This window comes from Drosophila melanogaster, chromosome 2R (genome assembly GCF_000001215.4).
Source record: "Drosophila melanogaster chromosome 2R".
Classification (NCBI taxonomy): domain Eukaryota; kingdom Metazoa; phylum Arthropoda; class Insecta; order Diptera; family Drosophilidae; genus Drosophila; species Drosophila melanogaster.
The window spans coordinates 22,766,608-22,785,524 of NT_033778.4; the positions used below are offsets into that span (position 1 = coordinate 22,766,608).

An 18,917-nucleotide genomic window follows, 5' to 3' on the forward strand; every position below is an offset into this window, starting at 1 on the left:
GCCAGCTGAAAAGCGACTGTGCCTCGCGGTTCCATTGACATTGTCCCAGGACATCGGCATGAATAGGAGATGAGCTGCTGCGCTCGCTTTTCGCTCGTCCCACTTGGCGTATACTTGATGCACGGAGAGAACTGGCACTGGATCATGATATTTGGTCATGGGAAACAAAGTTATTGCAAGCAGATGTAGCATCTATTATATATATATGTCTTAGGAAATTGAAAAATAATACCAAACGATATTGACCCTCTAAATGACACATATCTTTCAAGAACATAGACATTCGTATTCGGTTCAGTGTACGCGTGTTTAGCATGGTGAAATGGTGGTCACCCTACATATGTGTGTGCTAGTCTGCTTGTACTCGAGTGTAAGTGCATTTCGTTATGAGCTTAGCAGTCTTATAAATGTTTGCGTATTTGTTTGCCTCGACGACGTTGCTATTTACTTGATGTGACCTCTGCTGTGCTCAGCTTGTCCGCTCGCAATCTCTTCGCTAAGCAACTGCTATTGCATCTGTGTGCGCATCTGTAACTGTATCTGAATCTGCGAATGTATCTGCATCTGCAGTTGCCACTGTGTGTGTGCGCTGGGGTTAAGACAGCGCTCACATCACATAAATATCTAAAGGATTCTTGAGTAACTTCTCTAATGGATTTGGGTTAAAAATATACACAAGGGCACATGGAGGGCAAACAGACACACACACACAAAGACACACCAAAAAGAAAGCTCTGATGGTGTGCGTGTGTGTTAAAGATTTACAAATTAGTTTAATTTAAATTAGAGTGCGAGCACTTAGCAGTCAGTTGCGAGTAAAATGTCAATTGCACACTGCACAGTGAAGCTCGGCTAAATGAAAAGTTCGTACACTTTGTCTAGCATGTGGAGACTACTGTCAAGAAGTTCTGGGGTTTCGTCCGCTTTGTGAAATATTCAGAAATCATCTCTATGCCCGCAGGCGTTGCTCGCGAAACATCAAAAAGAGAGCAAATTGAAATTGCGATGGTAATTATTTAGGTCTCGCTTCTCGCAGGCAGGACAATGCGGCATATAAAACGATTTCAAGCTGAATTTATATTTATATGTACGTCCATATGCGCATGCATGTCATAAAGCTGTCCAGGGGCCGTTGTCCTGCTCCATGTCCCATGTACCATGTACCATGTCCTGTGACCGTGTCCCCGTAATGGGGCGAAAGTAATAAGCGTGGGCCACCAGGGCCAAAAGCGAAAACTGAGGGGACCAGCTTATTGTTTACGACGTGCTTAGTGGCAAACTCGGCTTTGATAATGAAACGTTGGCAGGCAACACGCGCTGGCAGTTAACGGCAATTGCGACAAATGCCAAAAGCAGACAACGACGGGCCAACAGCCCGGCTCAGCTCAGCACATGGCCTGTAATTTTGGCCACAAAGTTGGTTGCATATACATATATATGTATATACATATACATAAATGCACTTGGCAAAACAAGTTATGCATTTTGGCTAATCGTCTGATAATCAGCTATGAATTACAGAAAAGTGGCTCCACAAAATTATTTAATAAGTTAATTTTTTTGTCATACTTTACTAACCGATCTTAAAATTAGACTTTAGAAGAATTATTTTGCAAACACATTTTCCTCCAGTGCAGACCAAACAGGGATGTGTGTAATGTAAGACAAGACAGTCGCACGTGATGTGATTAGGACAAAGCCGCAGACACAAACACTCTGGAAAGGGCGGAGGAAAACTTTGAGCTTAGATTTTAATTTTTGCCAGCGATAAAACAGAAGCCAATGGGCCAATTTGCGCCAACTAGGCGTATGCGTAATGTGCATCAACAAATTTATTCCTCTTTCTGCCCCCGTGCGTATGCAATGAACAATTTCCCCAGACGATTATGCAAATGAAGAGGGGGGGAAGTTGGGTAGTCGAAATGGGCCAGATTCAATTTGGACTCCTGCAACGGAATAATTGCTACTATCCGTCGAAATCTGAGCGGGAAACTCGGTCCGGGAAGCACGTCTGCCACTCGGGCACTTTCGGACTCAAGCTCTGCCCGCAATACCTCAATTAGCTCCACTTTTGCACCACCAGATGGCGCAGCTCTTTATCTTTCACCACAGCCACAAATCAATAATTCACCGAAATGCAGCCGTTAAGGTTTCCCTCGTTTCTCAACAGAATGCTGCTGTTTGCGGTGTGGGGGAAAACCACATGGGAAAAATGGGGGAAAAGCGAACTGACATTTTCTTGGTTTTCCATCCGATAGCAAACGAATCGAGCGGCCATAATGTGCTTATGTATGCGTTGCACTCGAGTTAACTTTAAAATGAATTTTTAAGAAACAGATTTTCGTGAGCTAAAGTTGAGTAATTAAACCGTAAATAAAATAGCTCAATATTAAAATATAAGAAGTTTTTATAGCATATACATTTCTGTGGATTTGTTTTCGAAATTTCACTTTAATATTAAAATTTGCGACATAAAACAAAGAATGTAAAAAACTCGTTTGCTCATAGCTGAGTGAATCGTAAAATCAAATGTACTTCCGAACTTTATCAATTTTGTCGGAAAACTTCTGATCCTAAAATATAAATCCTTGTGTATTCTAAGAGTTGGCACAGCAACTCGCTTTGCATACTAGAAGCTTGACTCGTCAATATTTTTTTCGAAAATTTGCAAACACAGTTGTTATTCTGTTGTTACGGCTACTACTATTATTACTGCTGCATAAGCAGTGCACATTGCACATTGAATGTTGAACGTTGCACGAACTCTGGCGTTACATTCATTTGCTTTCAGCATGCCGCAAATAGTTTTGCTAGCTCCTGGAAGGCGGTGCTACTGGTCGTACTTCATTGTTTCGACAGTTCTGGGCGTTTATGCCAAAAATGTTTTGGCTCTCAGCCACGCTCTGATTACCAAGTGTTTGCCAGTGTCTGTGCAGCCTGGCTCCCAGGACACGAATGCATGCGTGTGTGTACTCGTATGTGTGTGCTCTGCAAGTCAAATTAAGCTAAAACCGCTTAAAGTTGCAATTTCCGACACAGCATCTTGGCTGGAGGATATGAGCATTCCGTGCAACAACAGATCCAGCAACTATAATTAAAACTTTTGCCAAGCAAACAGACGGCCGCAAATGGAGAGTCAGTGCATCCACATAAAAATACTTTGCAGAAATTGTGATGTTTTTGCTTAGCCTCACTTTCAGCGTATATGAGCTACAAAATCAGTAACAGTATAATCACATGCCCTTTGTTGTATATATTTATGAACTATACAAAACAAGAAAACACTGTATATACTGCATTTTAAAGCATTTTTTTTAAGGTGTACTTTCAATTTGGCTCCTTGAAGAACCTTCGCTTAAGTGAATTTCGTGCAATAATCGTGTTAAGGAGCCGCTCGTGGAAATGTTAATTGATTGAAATGCACATCCAACACTTTGAGCCCTGGCCCCTGACCTTGCTGACCCCTTTCGCGGATGAAGCTACGGGTGGGAGAGGGGGTAGGGGTTGACGGTATGGGAACCACTTCCTGGCCGAGCCGAAAGTTAAATTAATTTCTGTCGACAGAGCATCGCCAGTGAGTGGTGCAAAAACTTTCAAATGTATTACACATTCTAAGCACGCGGCTTTTTGAGGGGGGGGGCTTTTGGACGGCGGGGGGCGTGGCGTGGCAAGTATTTGCTTAGCACTTTTGTTGTTGTTGTTGGTCGGCATAATTGTATTTGCTTTGGGCCACCACTCTCGTTCTATCTCCGTCGCACTCCAGGTTGCCCCTTTTTGAGGTTTGCGTGTATATACACGCTGTGTGTTTGCCGGGTGCAAAAGTTTATTTTCGACTTTTTCTTTACTTTTTCTCCAGTTTTGGTTTGTTTTTTAACTGTTAAATTGTTAAAAAATTACAAATAAATTGAATGAACATCGTCGCTGGCTGCGGCAAAAGGACAACACAGTTTCCGTGGGAGAGGACAACAATTACATTGTATTGACTTTTCAATTTTATTTTGCGGCAACTTTTTAAAGTGCTCGATTGAAGGACGAAAGGAAAGGGGGTTAGCCCCGCGGGGAGTGGTGGGTGGGTGTCTTACCCTGCGAAATTGTTCCAAATTTTTTTGGTCGCATGTTTGCTTTGACTCGAGTTCTTGGTGTTGTTGCAGCAGTGCTGCCGTCATTATGCCATTAAGCCCTAAAACGAAACCTATTTGGGTCACATGGACGAGCTCCATGCTCCTTGCTCCGAGTTCTGCGTCCCGCATCCTGAGTCCTGGGCCTGTGCATTAATGGCCAGCAGGACGAGACTGGGCGACGGGGCGACAGGACAAGGCGCAAAAAGCTTAACGAACGTATAATAAGGGCAGAAGCCGGAGCAAAGAAATGCCAACACTCGAGGCAGAGTCCTGCCGAGCTATTCTCCTCACAAAGGATATCAAATTTAAGTGCACACACATCAGAGGATGGCTGCGAATGTTATCAATCAATAGTAGTCCCTCGCCCCAATACTTTATGTTTCTTCATGTTTCAATTTCCCCCAAGTGTTCAGTCTGACCTAATCGCATTGAATTTAATGTCAAGCAATTTCCGCTCCAGCTTGGCTGGCATATTGGTTTATAAAGAAATTCCTTCTCAAAAGGATCATCGAAGTACTTTGAACTTTTTATTGTTCAATTCGCAGGCAGACAACATAAAAACCGACTTCATTTGGTAATTTTCATTTCATAATTTTCTCTCGGCGCGAACTTTCCCCCGACTTTGGGGGCTGTTAAGTAAGAAACCATCAGTTCATTTGCCTGGCAACGGTGGATTGTGGCCATAATCGTTGACCGGGAAACGTGAAAATCATATCATGCATGGCTAGGAGCTTCCGAGCATTTTCCACGCTTTCCATTGGCCTGGCACAAATTCTTCTGATTGGCAGCAGAAATGTGATTAGGCTGCAGTCCGGCCAAGAAGTTTTTCCATGGCCAAATTCAGCTTTAAGGAACTACGTGATCAAAATGGTCACGATTCGCCATCTTCCGCACCCACTTAGTTTTTGTTATTCGGTTGGCTCCTAAATTGCGCTTATCGCATTGTAAAAAGGCAAATTTTGCCGCAGACCAAAAGCCCAAAAAAAGCACAAATTCAAGCGAGAGCCAAGTATAAAATAGTAATCCGCTTAGTTGGCCAGCAAAATGTCTCGTGTCGAGCTCCTCGCTGCCAGCTGGCAAAACTTAATTTGCTGCAGCGCGACCGTTGTGGTAATTACCACATAAATTCAGCAGCAAATTGCTTCTTTAAAAAAAGTTTGCAACAGCCTCAAGCTGTGAGGGGCACATCGTATTTGCACTCAGAGGAAAAGGATCTAAGGACGTACAGAAATTGAGTTTGTTAGGCGCATTATATATGTACATATATAAAATCATATACGAAAGTGAATAGATGTATGCAAAAATACTTTATGCTTGAAATTTTTAGAATTTATTTCTGTTTGCTGAGATCAGTGGATATAATTCAGTAAAACAATTTATATAAATAATAAAATTAATAATAGTATATTAAGAAATAAAGCACAAAGCTGGTTCTTGAATATTCCTCTCTGTGCATTGACACACTGCTGACTAAGAGCAGCAAAAAGCATATTTGGCGTAAAGGTCAAACATTAAAGAGATTTCTGGCTTGGCTTCTTGCAGCGCATTCTGTCCCTAATTCTGCTTTCGGCCCCGTCGCCTCCGCCTCCGCCGCTTCCGTCTCCGCCTCCGCTTCTGTCTGCGGTCACTGGCGCTGTTAATCCCCGGCAAGTTAATCCTGCCAACTGGCCGACATACCGACATACGACCAAGTTGGGACAGACCGAACTGACCGAATTATCATCGCTGCTGTGGAGTTGGCAAAAACATGAGTAGAGCTGCCGCAGGCTTAGGAAACCCGAGAGGGGGAGTTGCGGTTGAAAAATAATAGGTTTATGCTCTGCGCGACGGCGGAGGGGAGGTGATTGATATGCCCGACATGTCGCCGCATGATCTCTGTTCCTGCAGCTCGGTTTACACTCAGCCCACCGCCCACCGCCCACAACTACCGCCCCTTGACCTGTGCCCTCTTGACCAGAATCGAATTCATGGCCTTAAGTGCTTAATGTTTGATGTCTGCCACTCTGCGTGTGTCAGTGTTTTCATGTGTGTGGTCGGTCTAACACTTTCATTTGCATTCAAAAGGACTTGAAACAAAAGTTTAGCAATCTTTCTGTTAAAGCATATTCAGGCACTTTTTACCATATATATGGTAACTGTGCGTATGAGTGATATTGTTGCAAAGAAGAATAATCATACGCACCGTTGTGCAGTTAAGTGCTTAAACTGATTGTAGATTATAAATCTTATAAAAAGCGTGCAAAAAATAGATAACATTTTATCACTGCAGCATAAACTGTGTCCCAAATGGCTAGGCACTCAACTTAAGTCGCACACGCTCCCAGCTGCAGATCATTTACATATCTTCTTATCTGACCATTTCTAATGCCCTTTGTCTGCGTCCTGACCACTCAAAGGACTTGAAAATAAGGAGGAGGCGGGCACAAGAGAGTCACAAGAAGAGCTCAATGGCCCTACAAATGTGCAAAGGGCAAAGCGCTTGACTATTTTTTTTTTTTTTTTTGTATTTTTGCTCCTTTTAATGCGGCACTTTAGTTGATAAGTCAACCATTTCAGATGAGCGAAAGGGAGACAAAAGTGGGAGTCCACCGGAGCCGGACTCCATCGCCCCTTCGGTGACACCTGGCTGGATGCCAACTCCAGCTGAAGCTGCTAAAGCTGCTGGAGCTACTCCACCGGCATTTGTAATTGCATTACAGACTTCAGCATTGGCGCCGACCTTTGGGTCCACTCCTCCATCTCCGCCATCCGCCATCTCATTCGCATTCTCGTTTCGTTCCCGTTCGTTCAAAGCAAATCCCCTTATGTGAGAGCGCCTGTGTGGCAACTTTAAGTGGTCCTTTGTGCTGCTGTACGCAGTCTCCGCTGCTAAAGTTATCCGCGGCACTTCGCGGCAACAATGTGGACAACGCAACGAGGCGTATACGCAACGTGGCTGATGGCATACCCTCGCAGATGGCAATTAAAATGTCAAGCCCTGCAACACTGTGGCGTCCTGAAGTGGCGGCAACTATTTTTGCATTCTCTGTGTTGCCGAATTCGAGGCACACTCCACACACAGCCAGGTGAATAGTAATCTATACCCCTTTTTTATCGTGTCTTAGGCCATCACTTCGTTTCTCAGCATGGTAATTGGTAAGCTAATACGCTTATTGTAATCGAAACGTGCCCATCCTCCAGTAAATTGCTTTTATAATTGAAATACTCGTATTACATATGGCCAGCAACTACAGTTCAGCTGGGCGAAAGAAGGACTACACTGTGAAAAGCGGGTAGAATCGTAAGAACTTTTGGCACTAATAGATTTTATTAGAGATATCATTATTTAATATTATTTATTACACTAGTGAAGGAAATACTTAATGGAAATACTAAAGGCTAAGTGTCCCATAAACTTACAGTGCACAGCGAAATAGCCGAAGATAAATCTTGGCTTGGCTTGGCCAACAGGAAATTCCTTACAGCCAAAGACGGCTTAGAAGACAAAGAAGAAGTTGCAGCCAGGGGAGCAGGGGAGGAAGGATTAGTAGCGGGAGCGAGCGGAGGAGGCCACTGGAGAAGGACGCATAAATTCTAATTAAAATTTGTGTGCCAGGTGGTAAATAAAACTAATTATACATGCGCAATTTTCCCTGGTGCAAGTGCGAGAGTGAGAGGGTGAGTGAGCGAGCGAGCGAGTGAGTGAGAGCGAGAGTGAGGCAAGCCTTTAAAATTGTCGTGTGCTCGCTCTCGCTCGCTCCAAAAGTGAACTCTGTGCTGGCAAATGGAAAAAGTTTTGCTGCAACTCAACTATGTCTGGCAGTGAAGTCTTTTTCGGGTTTGAGTTTGGGCTAAAAGCAAAAATCTGACGAAATAAAATGGAAAGAAAAACGAACCGAGAAACTTTTGCGAAAACTTGGACTGGCGGCAGGAGGCGCTGGAAAAATTGAGGGGTGGCAAATCAATGATGCAGCTGCCATAAGACCCTCTAAGCTCAATTATTGCAGGATACAAAACAAGAGACAAAAGAGAAACAGCCGGAGAGACAAAGAGCCGTAGTAGTCTGGCCACTGTTGATGGCTATATCCTTTGGCTTTTCCAGTTAAACGTGACTTGAACAATGGCATTCCTCGGCAAAAAATCAAAAATACCCGCACACACACAGTGCACCAGATGGAGTTGGGTATGAAAAACGTTTTATCTGGCCACCTAATGGGTATATAAATGGTATTCAGGTCCATTGATCGATTTGCCCACAAAAGTAGGCAACGAAATTGTTCGGCCAAATTCAATTTTCCTAGCTCTTAAGAGCTGAGCACCCCAACAGCCTAGCAAGGAAGCTAGGAACTGCAGCTGTGGTCAATGCTGACCCTCGGACTAGAGTCAAAAGAAGACTCAAGCGACACCACCCTCATGACCTCCCTAACCTGGTTTTGACCTAGAAAGTCTTAGTTTTAAAATTCATTAGAATAATCAAATAAATAATAATTACTATGTTATATCAACTATTATAATTCTCCCTATCATTTTTAGGATTAAAAATCTGTTAGTCTTAAGTAACCAAGACACATTGTAAAATAAAATAATTTAAGCAGATCAAATTAAGTTGCCGCATGGGTAACAGTGCGTTGATCAAATAATAAAAACATCATCAAAGAAAAAAAAAAAAATTAAGAGCTGAGCATATCGATTTAAGCGAGTGACATATAGCTCAAATTTATGCTGTGGATTTATTTACTTGCTCCCTATTCTATGCCGAATTTTGTGTGTAAGTCAAATTTAATTTACTGATGCTATGGTCCCGAAACTTTGATCAAAGCTGTGCCGAAAATTGCCTTTGTCCCGAACAAAAATATATGTAAAATCAAGGGGGCTGCTAGGAGCAATGTACTAAAAATTGTCGAAAGCATTCGGGACTGTGGAAAAATATGGCAAAAGTTGCAAACGAACTTTTTGCCCATGACTCGTACGCTTCGGTTGAACCTATCTACATACTATGTACTTCTGTTTTTTTTTTTTTTACATCCCCGCTCCATGAAAGCGTTAAAGCGTGGCCAGACATTAAAGCCAAGTCTTTGCCATGAAAGGAGGCGATAAATGTCGATTACAGTTCTGGCCAATAAACAAGGCAACTTCCACTAAATTCTCAATGTGCTGCACAACATTGGGCCATTAAATGCATGGCGAATACACAGTACTATAGTAAGTAGGCGAGCCAAAGTTTCATTGCTGACAAATTGAAGGCAGTTTGCTTATGTCGTGGGAAATGCGATGCGACAGCCAAACAACCAAACAGGATCGCCTGAAATAAATCTAAGCTGCGAGTCCTGAGTTTCTGTGCTCTGTGTCCGTAACGAGCCAAAGTGGCCCAAATGCGGATTTATGCCCCGCTCAATGATAAATTGAATTTCACTCAAAATTAACTATAAGCCAGAACGAGAATCGTGCTGCCAGCAGGGGAAAAACGCTGCCACATATGCGCCCTATAAAATGTGACAAGAAAACTAACGAAGGACTCGGCGCTCATGTGGCTTTGGCTAAAACAACACACAACACACAACCGCAGTCGCCGCTCCGCTTCGAATGAAATTAGGCCAAAAACCCAGGCAGCCACTTGGCTTGACAATTGCCTAAGCATATTTGTCATTTGATTGATTTATTCCGCAGGGCCAACAACAGCTGCCATTAGGTTGGCCAAGATTGTTTCTTATTTGTTTGTTTTGTCCTCGCCGCTCGCATCATGCCCTTCCGCTAAGGCGCTTTTCTCAAATCAAATCTCCATCGCTTTCATTAGGCGACAGATTTCCATATTTTAGCAGGGCTCCCAGTACTAAACCTACTCTGGCTTCTTAGATCTCGAAGACGAAGTATTTTCGCAGATCCTACAAAGCATTTAGGGAAGGATTTTAGCAAAACATCTTCAAAGAAATATGCTATCTAAAAATAAGCGAAATAAATATATTAAGAAGCAACCGAAAACACCAAGTACTAGGCTATACATCTTTGTAAATATTTAAATATCTATGATGGAACAGCAATCCCAAAGAATTTGCTCATCTCTAAGTAACCGATTTAGTAGCTACTAGTTTCGTTTGTCCCCTAGTGTGAGTTACATAAATGGAACACTTTTAACGGCATGCAAGACGGGTTCATTAGGATTTTCACAAAGGTCACAGTAGTGTTGCAGGTGATGGTGGTGGTTGGTAATTGGTGGTAGGTCTACATTTGGTGACTTTCGGGTGCTAGATTCTCGCATTTGGAGGCCAAAGTTGTACACGTGGATGTTAGGGTGGTGGATAGTTGGGGGGCACTCACCTGTTGAGTAGCGCGGCAGGGGCGCGTCGCCGGTGGCGAGGCAGCCGCCATAGGAGAAATGGTGACTGCTGGATCCTGTGCCCGAGACCACGGCTATTTCATCCAGCTCATGGCCGGGCGAGGTGCCGGCGGATACCAGGCGGGTGGATGAGGTCGCCGAGTTGCCCTGCGAATTCTTGCGTCCACGTAGCGAGAGCACCAGCCTTTTGGCTGTGGACATGCCAACGATTGTCGTCGCTTGGCCGCCGATCCTTCTGCTCCCAGCACCCAGTGTCCTCCGCTCTGGCCACTCCTGTAACGGCAATGGAAGGCGGAGAATGGTGAATGGTGAATGTTGAATGGTAAATGGCGAATGGTGACTGGTAAATGGCGAATGGAAATGCGAAACTTTTTCAATATTCCCATGGCGCTGGGCCGCCTCGGCTCGCCGTGGCTGACTTCGCTATTTATTTCGTTAATAATTTAGAACAGAGCTTCAAAAGATATGATAATTTCTGCACAGCGAGCTGGGAGGATGTGCTTGGATGAGGGCCTGGAATTTTCATTTTCATTTCCATTTTCATGCTTTGCCAGCTCAAGACATCGACGCAGACGGAGGGCTTCTTAAATTATGCAAATGCTTGCAATCAAGGCTACAGAAATGCCACAGAACAACACACAAAAAAGCAGAGCTGCGAAAAAGAACATCGCACAAAATGATTGCGACATGGAAATTATGAATAAAGGGATTAGCATATGAGGGGGATAGGGTAATGTCGCAACGATTAATGGCTTAAGCATGAAACTCAAATCCCTTGAAAAGCGCGTTTAGTATTGATTTAAACGCCAATCAATCTGCTCGATGGGAATAAACTACTATAAATTTACTTTTTAATTGCTCCATTTAACAGATTTACTATGATAACACAAAATTCCGTCTCAGGAGAATTATGTTATAGCAACCACATACTCAAAGCAAAGCCTAAGCTTATATTTTGATTTCCATTTGAGTTTTAGCTAATGAATCCTTTTGAATACGCCAGAGGAGCAGTGTCGACCGACAGAAAGCACTCATTGACAGTTTGGTTTATTCTAGAATTCAAAGAAAGAAAAGAAGGGGAAAACCGAATGATAGACATGAACACAGGCGAATACACAAAACCCAATGCATACACACTGAAAACCAAAAAAGGCAGACCCTTCCTTTCCGTTTCCTTATCATTTTAATATTTAATAAGCAATGCGCAGAAGGGAAGTGCGAGAGGCCCCAATGAAATGGGGGAAACTCGACTCAACAGCGACTCTAAATATTCAGTTGAGTGTAAACTTGATAAGTTGTGTCTCTGGCAAACGTGGGGCATATGTTGGCTTTGCAGGGAGTCCTTTTGCCGCGGAGTGGGTAATGCACATTATTCTATGCCCATATTTACATATTATGCCACTTTAAATGCCCGCGCTGGCTTTAAACTCTTTTCGTAAATGCCTTTTGACTGGGCGTATACGTAATGCCACACACACCCTCTGGAAAAAGAGCACAGTTACACACATTCAACTTCCCTTTTTGGGATACGTGACGAATAACAAATTTGTGGGATTTTGCAGCATTTTGATTGAATGTTGTCGTCGCTGCGGGAAACGCCGAGGAAATTGGGATGGAAAGGCGAACGAGATCCAAATACAAATATGATTTATGAGCCGCAGTCTGCAAGCCAATCGTATCGTATATGTGGGGCGGACTACTAACTGCAGATGTTGCACAAACACAAACCAGAAAAATCGGATAAGAACTTACGCTCGACTTAGTTCACATCCGGTTCCTGTGCTCCAAGCCCATGATTATGGAAAGGCGATCAAAATACACCAAGGATCAGGTATGCTGATATTTATGCAGTACTTGATGACATACTCCCAACGGAAATTAGTTTACATGAAATTGAAGTGGGTATTAATAGAAAACATAACGTGAGTGCGTCTTACCCATCCCTTTACCATGATTATGCAAAGGTAACTAGAATAACATTGTGGAAAACTTCCTGCCACCTAAACAGTGTTCCATTTTCCTTGGTCAAAGCCCAAAAGACAATCAAGTGTTGCCCAAACCAACGTAAACATGAAAATTGCCTGGGAAACCCGAACTCACAACTTTCAAATCCCAAGGAGGGAGAAAATCTTGTGACAGCGAGAATAAAGTAAGTAAGAAGGCGGAGGAAAAGCTGCTGCTGGCTGGGCCAATTGTTTGCATTGTGCAAGTGTCAACAGCATTTGCAATTCCGTTGCAATTTTTAGCATCTTTCGAGCTTTGGCTGCAAAGTAACCCAAAATGCGAAGTAAAAATTGCACTTCTGTCCCGGTTTTGCACCTCATGCGCCGCTTTCTATTTTTCTATTTGCTGTGAAAATATGGTAATTTCCAGCAATCGAAGGTGGAAAACAATTTTCATATCATTCTCAATTCGCTGGGTCTCACTGGAATTTAAGCTAATACTGACTTTTACAATTGCATATGCTATGCACATAGACTTTACAAATCAATATAATATGCATGTGGGCAAATACAATTGAAAATGCTTATAATGCACAAATACGATTCCAATTTCAGTGTCAAAATTGTTTTTGCCAGAGCTGCCAGCATTTAATGGCCTCTGTGCCATTTCAGCAGCATCAGCAGAAAATAACTAGCTTTTGTTTTTAGCTAATTAATGCAATCCCTTTGAAATAATTGCCAAGAACCAGATCCCACTGGCACCCCGTCCATTTGTCCAGATCACATTGCAAAAGACAGACAGCTTCGTGCATAAAAAATGTACCACCATCAATCTCGGAATTCGTCCAAAAACAGTTGCAGGATAAACCGGAGAACCGGCGAAAAAAGGCTACTAATTAGAGGCAAGAATCGCGATTCCTAGCCAACACAAATAGGAAATTACTCTACGAAAAATACCAGCCACAGAAAAAGAAGCTGATTGTCCAAGTGATTATACCCTCTGCAAGGGCATATTCCATCTGATTAAGCCAAGTGAGCATTTGTCACACGAATGTGACAGCATCGAGGACGAAGGGACCAAAAGGACCAAAAGGATGAACTGGACGAACGGTACGATGCGGGTGATGCGACGGAAGCGCTGACAAATTGCCATGGTCAAGTTGATGGAACACGATCCCGCCACGCAAACGCTGACCAAAATCCGCGCACCTAATTGCACGCTTCCATGGAAGAGAAAACATGGGAAAACATGGGAAAACACAGATGGAGCCAAACTTATCCATACTGAGAAGACTTCATTCATGGCTAGAGCGCTAATTAAATAAGGTGAGATAAGCTTGAGTGATGAATGCATTGGCAATACATTTCTTGACCATTTAATTATCCTGTTAGCTGATTTTTTGTTTTGTTCAATTTGGCAAGCTGATGAGCTGATTGAGTGGGTTTTTTTATTATATAAATTGTTTGTTTAACATGCACTTCATTCATTTTAAAATCCCAATTAATTCCTATTGCAAACACCTACCAGATAAGCAAAATAATCAGAGAACTTCCTGTTTTACATTCCCAAATTGGACGAAATCAAAACAAGTCAAGCGACAACATGTTGTATGCCACACAACATGCGAGTTTCAAAATTGAGGTTAAATAAAGTTGAAAATCGCATTTAATGCATAAGTAAATAATGCTTGCCAATAATACTCCATTTGCATTGGGCTAGATGTCTGGGCCATCGATATCCCGCAACCATCGATGCAACCGCCCCCCGCCCCCCTTCCCCTATGGTGCAATTATTTCAGCCCCGTTGCTGCATTTTCCATGCAAATTAATGCAGCTGCATGCGATGCTCCTCTGCCGGAAGAGCAGAAAAACAGAATGGCAGAATCGCAATCGGCGTTTTCACTGGGTTATTCTTTTATTTTTATGTGCGTATTATTATTGCACTTTAAGCTTTTATCAATTATAATTTTTTCCCCCACGCTGTGTGCATTTTATTGTTGCAATTATCGCCCGACGACCCTTGTTGCCGCAAATGTATAATTGAGCAATTTAATTCGGAATTTAGCCCTTTTTGAAACGGGTATAATGTGGCTTAATTTTGTTTTCGCTCGCGTTTCAATGTGTGGCCGCGCAAATATTTAATTATAGCCAAGCTTTCGGTATTTTTTTGTAATTCTATTCCTACAACATTTTGCTTGCAACCCCTTTGCGTAACTTTTGCAACTCCTTTAACCCTCGTGGCTTTGGGCCAAAGCGGCACCAACAAAAGCTGGCAAGATTATATCCACGGTGCCACCTTCTCTTTGCGGATGCACTGGATATTTCCCTGCATCTTTGTAGCCGGCAAACGTGGTGCACGAAGTGCAATTTATAACTGCACATACGTGAGCAGTAAGCCAGTGGCACCACCCACCAGAGCACCCAACTTCGCTCCTTTTGAGCTGCAACCATCGTGCAACATATCTAGGTACTTGTTACCTTAGCGAGGTACTGCAAAATCGTAATAGCGATAAAATCCGCAAATAAAAATCAAGTGTTATCAAATTTATTTTAATACGCAGTTTTTGATTAGCCGCATTGCCGCATTTCTATACTAACCACGTAATAGACAGGACTCTTGTACCGCAATAGTATGCTCACCATCTCTGTTGCACACCCTGTGGCATGAAAACATTTTGTTACTCGTGCAGCTGCCATCGCCTTTGTGCAAGGTGCCCACATCCACTTTCACATCGACATCCACCATCCTCATCCTCATCCACATCCACATCTAGGGTTCTGCCCGATCGCCCCTCGCATCTTTATCCAACCCTTTGGGTCCAGACCAACACTGATGGCGGATGGCGCTACAGTTTTTGTGATTCGACAGAGCGCAAATAAACAAAAGGGTCGCGGCGCTTCGTGCAAAAAACGAAAAAAGAAAAAACTAAATGAAAATGAAAAACAACTTGGTGCAAAGAAAGGAAACAGAAATGCCTGGATTGTGTGTGGCGGCTCCACATTCAGTTGCAGTTGCTAAAGCTACAGCCTCAGAGGCAGTTATTGTTGCACGCTGGAAAAACTGGACGTGCTATGCTTGATACTTTTCACTAAATCTACAATCTTAGTATTTTTTTTCCTAAGAATTAACAGTTTTTTTCACAGTGTATCTGCAGCTGTAGCTTTTGTTGCACTGGAGTCCTGCAACAAATTTGCTGGCACAGCAGGCGAAAATATGTGCCAGCACAGCAGCCACGAAGGAGTACAAAGCGATGTGATGGCGACGTGGGGTGCAGTCGGGAAAGAAGAGATTGTGGAAGGATATTTCACTTTATTGGCAAAGTCGAAGATGGAATGCGCTTGTAGTCGCAAATGGGAATGCAGGATGCAGGATGCAGGCTGCAGGATGCAGGCTGCAGAATGCAGGAGGAGGCTAGGTGACAGCGACGAGTTATTGCCAAGCCGGTATGCAACTTGGGCCGGTATCGTGGTTTATCGCCAGCGAAACACAGAACTTATCCTGGCCAAAAGCATCCTTGCCATATACATATGCACCAAGGATGCTCCGCCAGCCACACATACATATGCGATAGCATCACAATTAATTATGCTTCTCGACCATAATTGGTGCGCTACCAAAATAGGATTGGTAAAATCGATATTTTATGATCTATGAGCATGTGCTAAACTGAATTGTTTGCCAAAAACCTATTAAAATATATGAAGAATAAGACAGAGCCAATCTACATATTCTTCATAAATAATTGTTAGTTAGATAGCACTTTAGAGGCATTAATAATCAGAAATTATCACTACTTTTGTGGCCAGCACTATGAGTTAGGGATTTTGGATTGCAAAAGTGCCAGCCAGACACATTCATCAGCTACCTGTGCTCCTGGGCAATCGTCAATCCTTCGGCCGTCCTTCGCTGCCTCCTTTGAGTGACTGACAGACCCTCACTGCAACCAGTAGGCCCCTTCAGCTCCTTGGGCTCCCAGGGCTCCTTGTGCTTGGCTTTAATTAAGCGACCCATTTACCCAAGAATTGCATCTCCGGCAGGTACACACAATTCACTGGGGAAATATTTGCATTCCATGTATCCATCCACTCGCAGTCGAAACGCCCGCGCTGCTCGAGACGACGGCCAGGATTTTGGGGTTGTGGTCGAGAATAAGGTGGCTTTTGAGATGTCATAAGCAGAAATCGCTTCTTGGACCCTCGAAAATTGCCGAGCTTAATTGGATGCAAAATTAACAGTTAAGGCATTTAGCGTTGCCAAGAAAATGACAGCTGAAGTGTGTGGCTTGGGAGTCATCTTCCTTGACTGGCACGGGTTAACTGAAAGCCAGAAACCACAAAACAGACGGGTAACAAGACTCTTGGACGGTTTATTCTCGCCTTGGAAAAATTGCTGAATATTTGATGTGAAATGTTTTTAAGCCTTCTAGAATCGTTTAAATTTAATGGTCACATTTATTTGAGCTTTGGAAAAAGTTCCCGCAGCCGAACGATTATTTCTTATGCAATTATCTAGCGTAGCGTGTGCTCTTGATATCCTTGGACCAAAACACACATTAGGAGCTATGGCTCACTCTCGTTTCGTCCTTACCAGTGTCAGTATCCTGTCCCTATCGCTGTCTCTCTCTCTAAATGTCAAAACATGTATGTCAAAACAATTGTCATGCATTCTGCGTGGGTTGTGGCTGGAAGTTGAACTCTTCCCTCGATTTAGACCCCTTGCAATTATCAGCCATTGACATGTGTTAACAATCAGATACCCAAACGACCCTCTGGGCTGGTAACATCCTCCCTGCTCCGTTCAACATTTCCGCCAGATATTTTAGCCCATTTCCTGCAGCCTTTCAGCCTGAAATCAATATGGGGAGCATGTGTGAGAGGTTAGTTCTGCCATCAGCGCCTTGATTACTGCTGTCGTATTATTTTCACACTTGAAATGCTGCCCGACTTGGCTCGTACATCACGAATCGCCGGGTGAATCGATCTGGCATCGGTTCTTGGTCATTATCAACGCTGGCCATTATGTGACACTTGGCTGTCACTTTACATGCGACGAGTCCTTGCTCGTTCCCTCTCTGATATCCTGACATCGTTTCAGCTGTCAGCGTCCGGTTATTTCCTTTCGCTTCCCAACAGAGGACGCTGAGCCAAGGATTTTGTAGTTTTCATACTTTGAAATTCATCGCGTATATGCGAGTACCTTTCTCAAAACATTTACTCATGCAACAAAAATAGAATGTTTAAAAGGGTGGAGGCTATTGAAGTGCAATGACCCAGCTAACTGAATGAATATTCCTTTTAAGGTGGCCTTGCTCTAGAAATCACTTACATCACTTACAAAATCTATACACCACAAAATCCAGAATGCAGTTAGCCAAATATTCAATATTTTTGTTCGTTTTATGCGGAACGCTGGTAAGAGTAACGATAATACTTAACTTGATATCTTGCTAAGCACGTGTAAACCTAAGATACCGGTAGAAATAGTAGCCAGATCACTGGAAAAGAAACAGCCGAGAGGATCAGTCGCCAGAACTGTGGAGGGTGAAGCGCCGGCAGGGGATGCTGCTGCCGCAGGTGCAAAACCGGAACACATTAAGCGTGACGGAGGAGGAATCCCTGAAATGCCCATGGACCTGCACATGATGCATGCTCCATGTGACATGGACACCAGGGGTACACAGAGCTATATATTCGCCTTTCCCAACCATTGCATATGGGCGTTCAACAATCGGTACATGAGCGAAGGACATTTCCGCATCTACAAGACCTACCAGTTGGAAGGATTTTTCTTTGGCCAGTATTACGAACGACTTAAGCGTTACGAATTCGAGCCACATTCCTACGATTACAATATGTAATGCAATGTGCTTAAAGTGCAGCGATCAAATTCTAACTATTTCGACGGACTACCAAGACATTTCCTTTATAATATAAATATTATTTGTAGCATGTCTTGAATGTTTTTCCTTTTGAGCGCACAAAATACGCTGGCCGATAATGAGTTTTGGTGGTTATAAGTAACAAAGTAACTTTCAAGATTCTTATCATCTATGAAAGACGCTTTTCTGGCCATTTTCACCGCGTTTTGACAGGCATCGCAAGCTGCGTTCAATGGGAGCGGAAATTTGATATTCCTCAAAAGCATTTTCACTGTTTGCTCTGCGAAAGTAGGAAGTAATGTGCGTAGCAACTGCTGTTCAATTTCCCACGATTGGAGCCAATCTGATGAACTTTTGGACGCTTCTGGCAGAAAAAAAAGGAATCCCAATCTAGCATGTTAAAATTTTGTCATTATGACCACATTTATTTTGTTGATTCCTTTTTTAATTGCGGACCTATTTATTGTTGTAATGAAACACAATCAATCAACTTCATGCGTTTGGGCGAAAACAAATAAGGTGCAACGCCTTAAGTGAATTGGGTCTACGATTTTTATCTGCCAAATTCCAGGCTCGGATAGCATTTGTGTGTAATTTGTAATTTTGCGGATCATCAATCAGCTGTCGTCAGCTGTCGAGCTGCGATTTGGTTCTGTGGATA

At 43.1% G+C, this 18,917-nt stretch overlaps 2 protein-coding genes across 7 annotated transcripts in view, besides 1 other annotated feature; one reads left to right on the forward strand and one right to left on the reverse strand.

Annotated features, from left to right (window-relative positions):
• Nucleotides 1-18,917, reverse strand: part of CG42260 (uncharacterized protein) — a 57,291-nt gene that overhangs the window by 25,609 nt on the left and 12,765 nt on the right. For all 4 annotated transcript variants that reach the window (NM_137873.3, NM_001274212.1, NM_001370013.1 and 1 more), the window contains exon 2: nt 10,416-10,707. In NM_137873.3, the coding sequence (NP_611717.2) occupies nt 10,416-10,635 (220 nt within the window). In that variant the 5' untranslated portion in view covers nt 10,636-10,707. The remainder of the gene's footprint in view (nt 1-10,415; nt 10,708-18,917) is intronic.
• Nucleotides 8,417-8,765: a mobile genetic element.
• On the forward strand, nt 17,697-18,325 carry CG30270 (uncharacterized protein). Of its 3 annotated transcripts, none has more exons than NM_001369994.1 (2): nt 17,697-17,789; nt 17,856-18,325. In NM_001369994.1, exons 1-2 carry the CDS (start codon nt 17,777-17,779, stop codon nt 18,233-18,235), a joined length of 393 nt encoding a protein of 130 aa, NP_001356970.1. In that variant the 5' UTR covers nt 17,697-17,776; the 3' UTR covers nt 18,236-18,325. The 3 variants fall into 2 exon arrangements, with proteins under 3 accessions (NP_001356893.1, NP_001356970.1, NP_726242.2); NM_001369993.1 differs by having other exon boundaries at nt 17,846-18,325.

What these genes read in the sequence shown, in the direction of transcription:
- CG30270 (NM_001369993.1), top strand. Translation starts at nt 17,739, where the DNA reads ATGCAGTTAGCCAAATATTCAATATTTTTGTTCGTTTTATGCGGAACG. An exon ending in TCGTTTTATGCGGAACGCTG is followed by an intron (nt 17,790 to 17,845) that starts GTAAGAGTAACG and finishes TGTAAACCTAAG; the next exon opens with ATACCGGTAGAAATAGTAGC.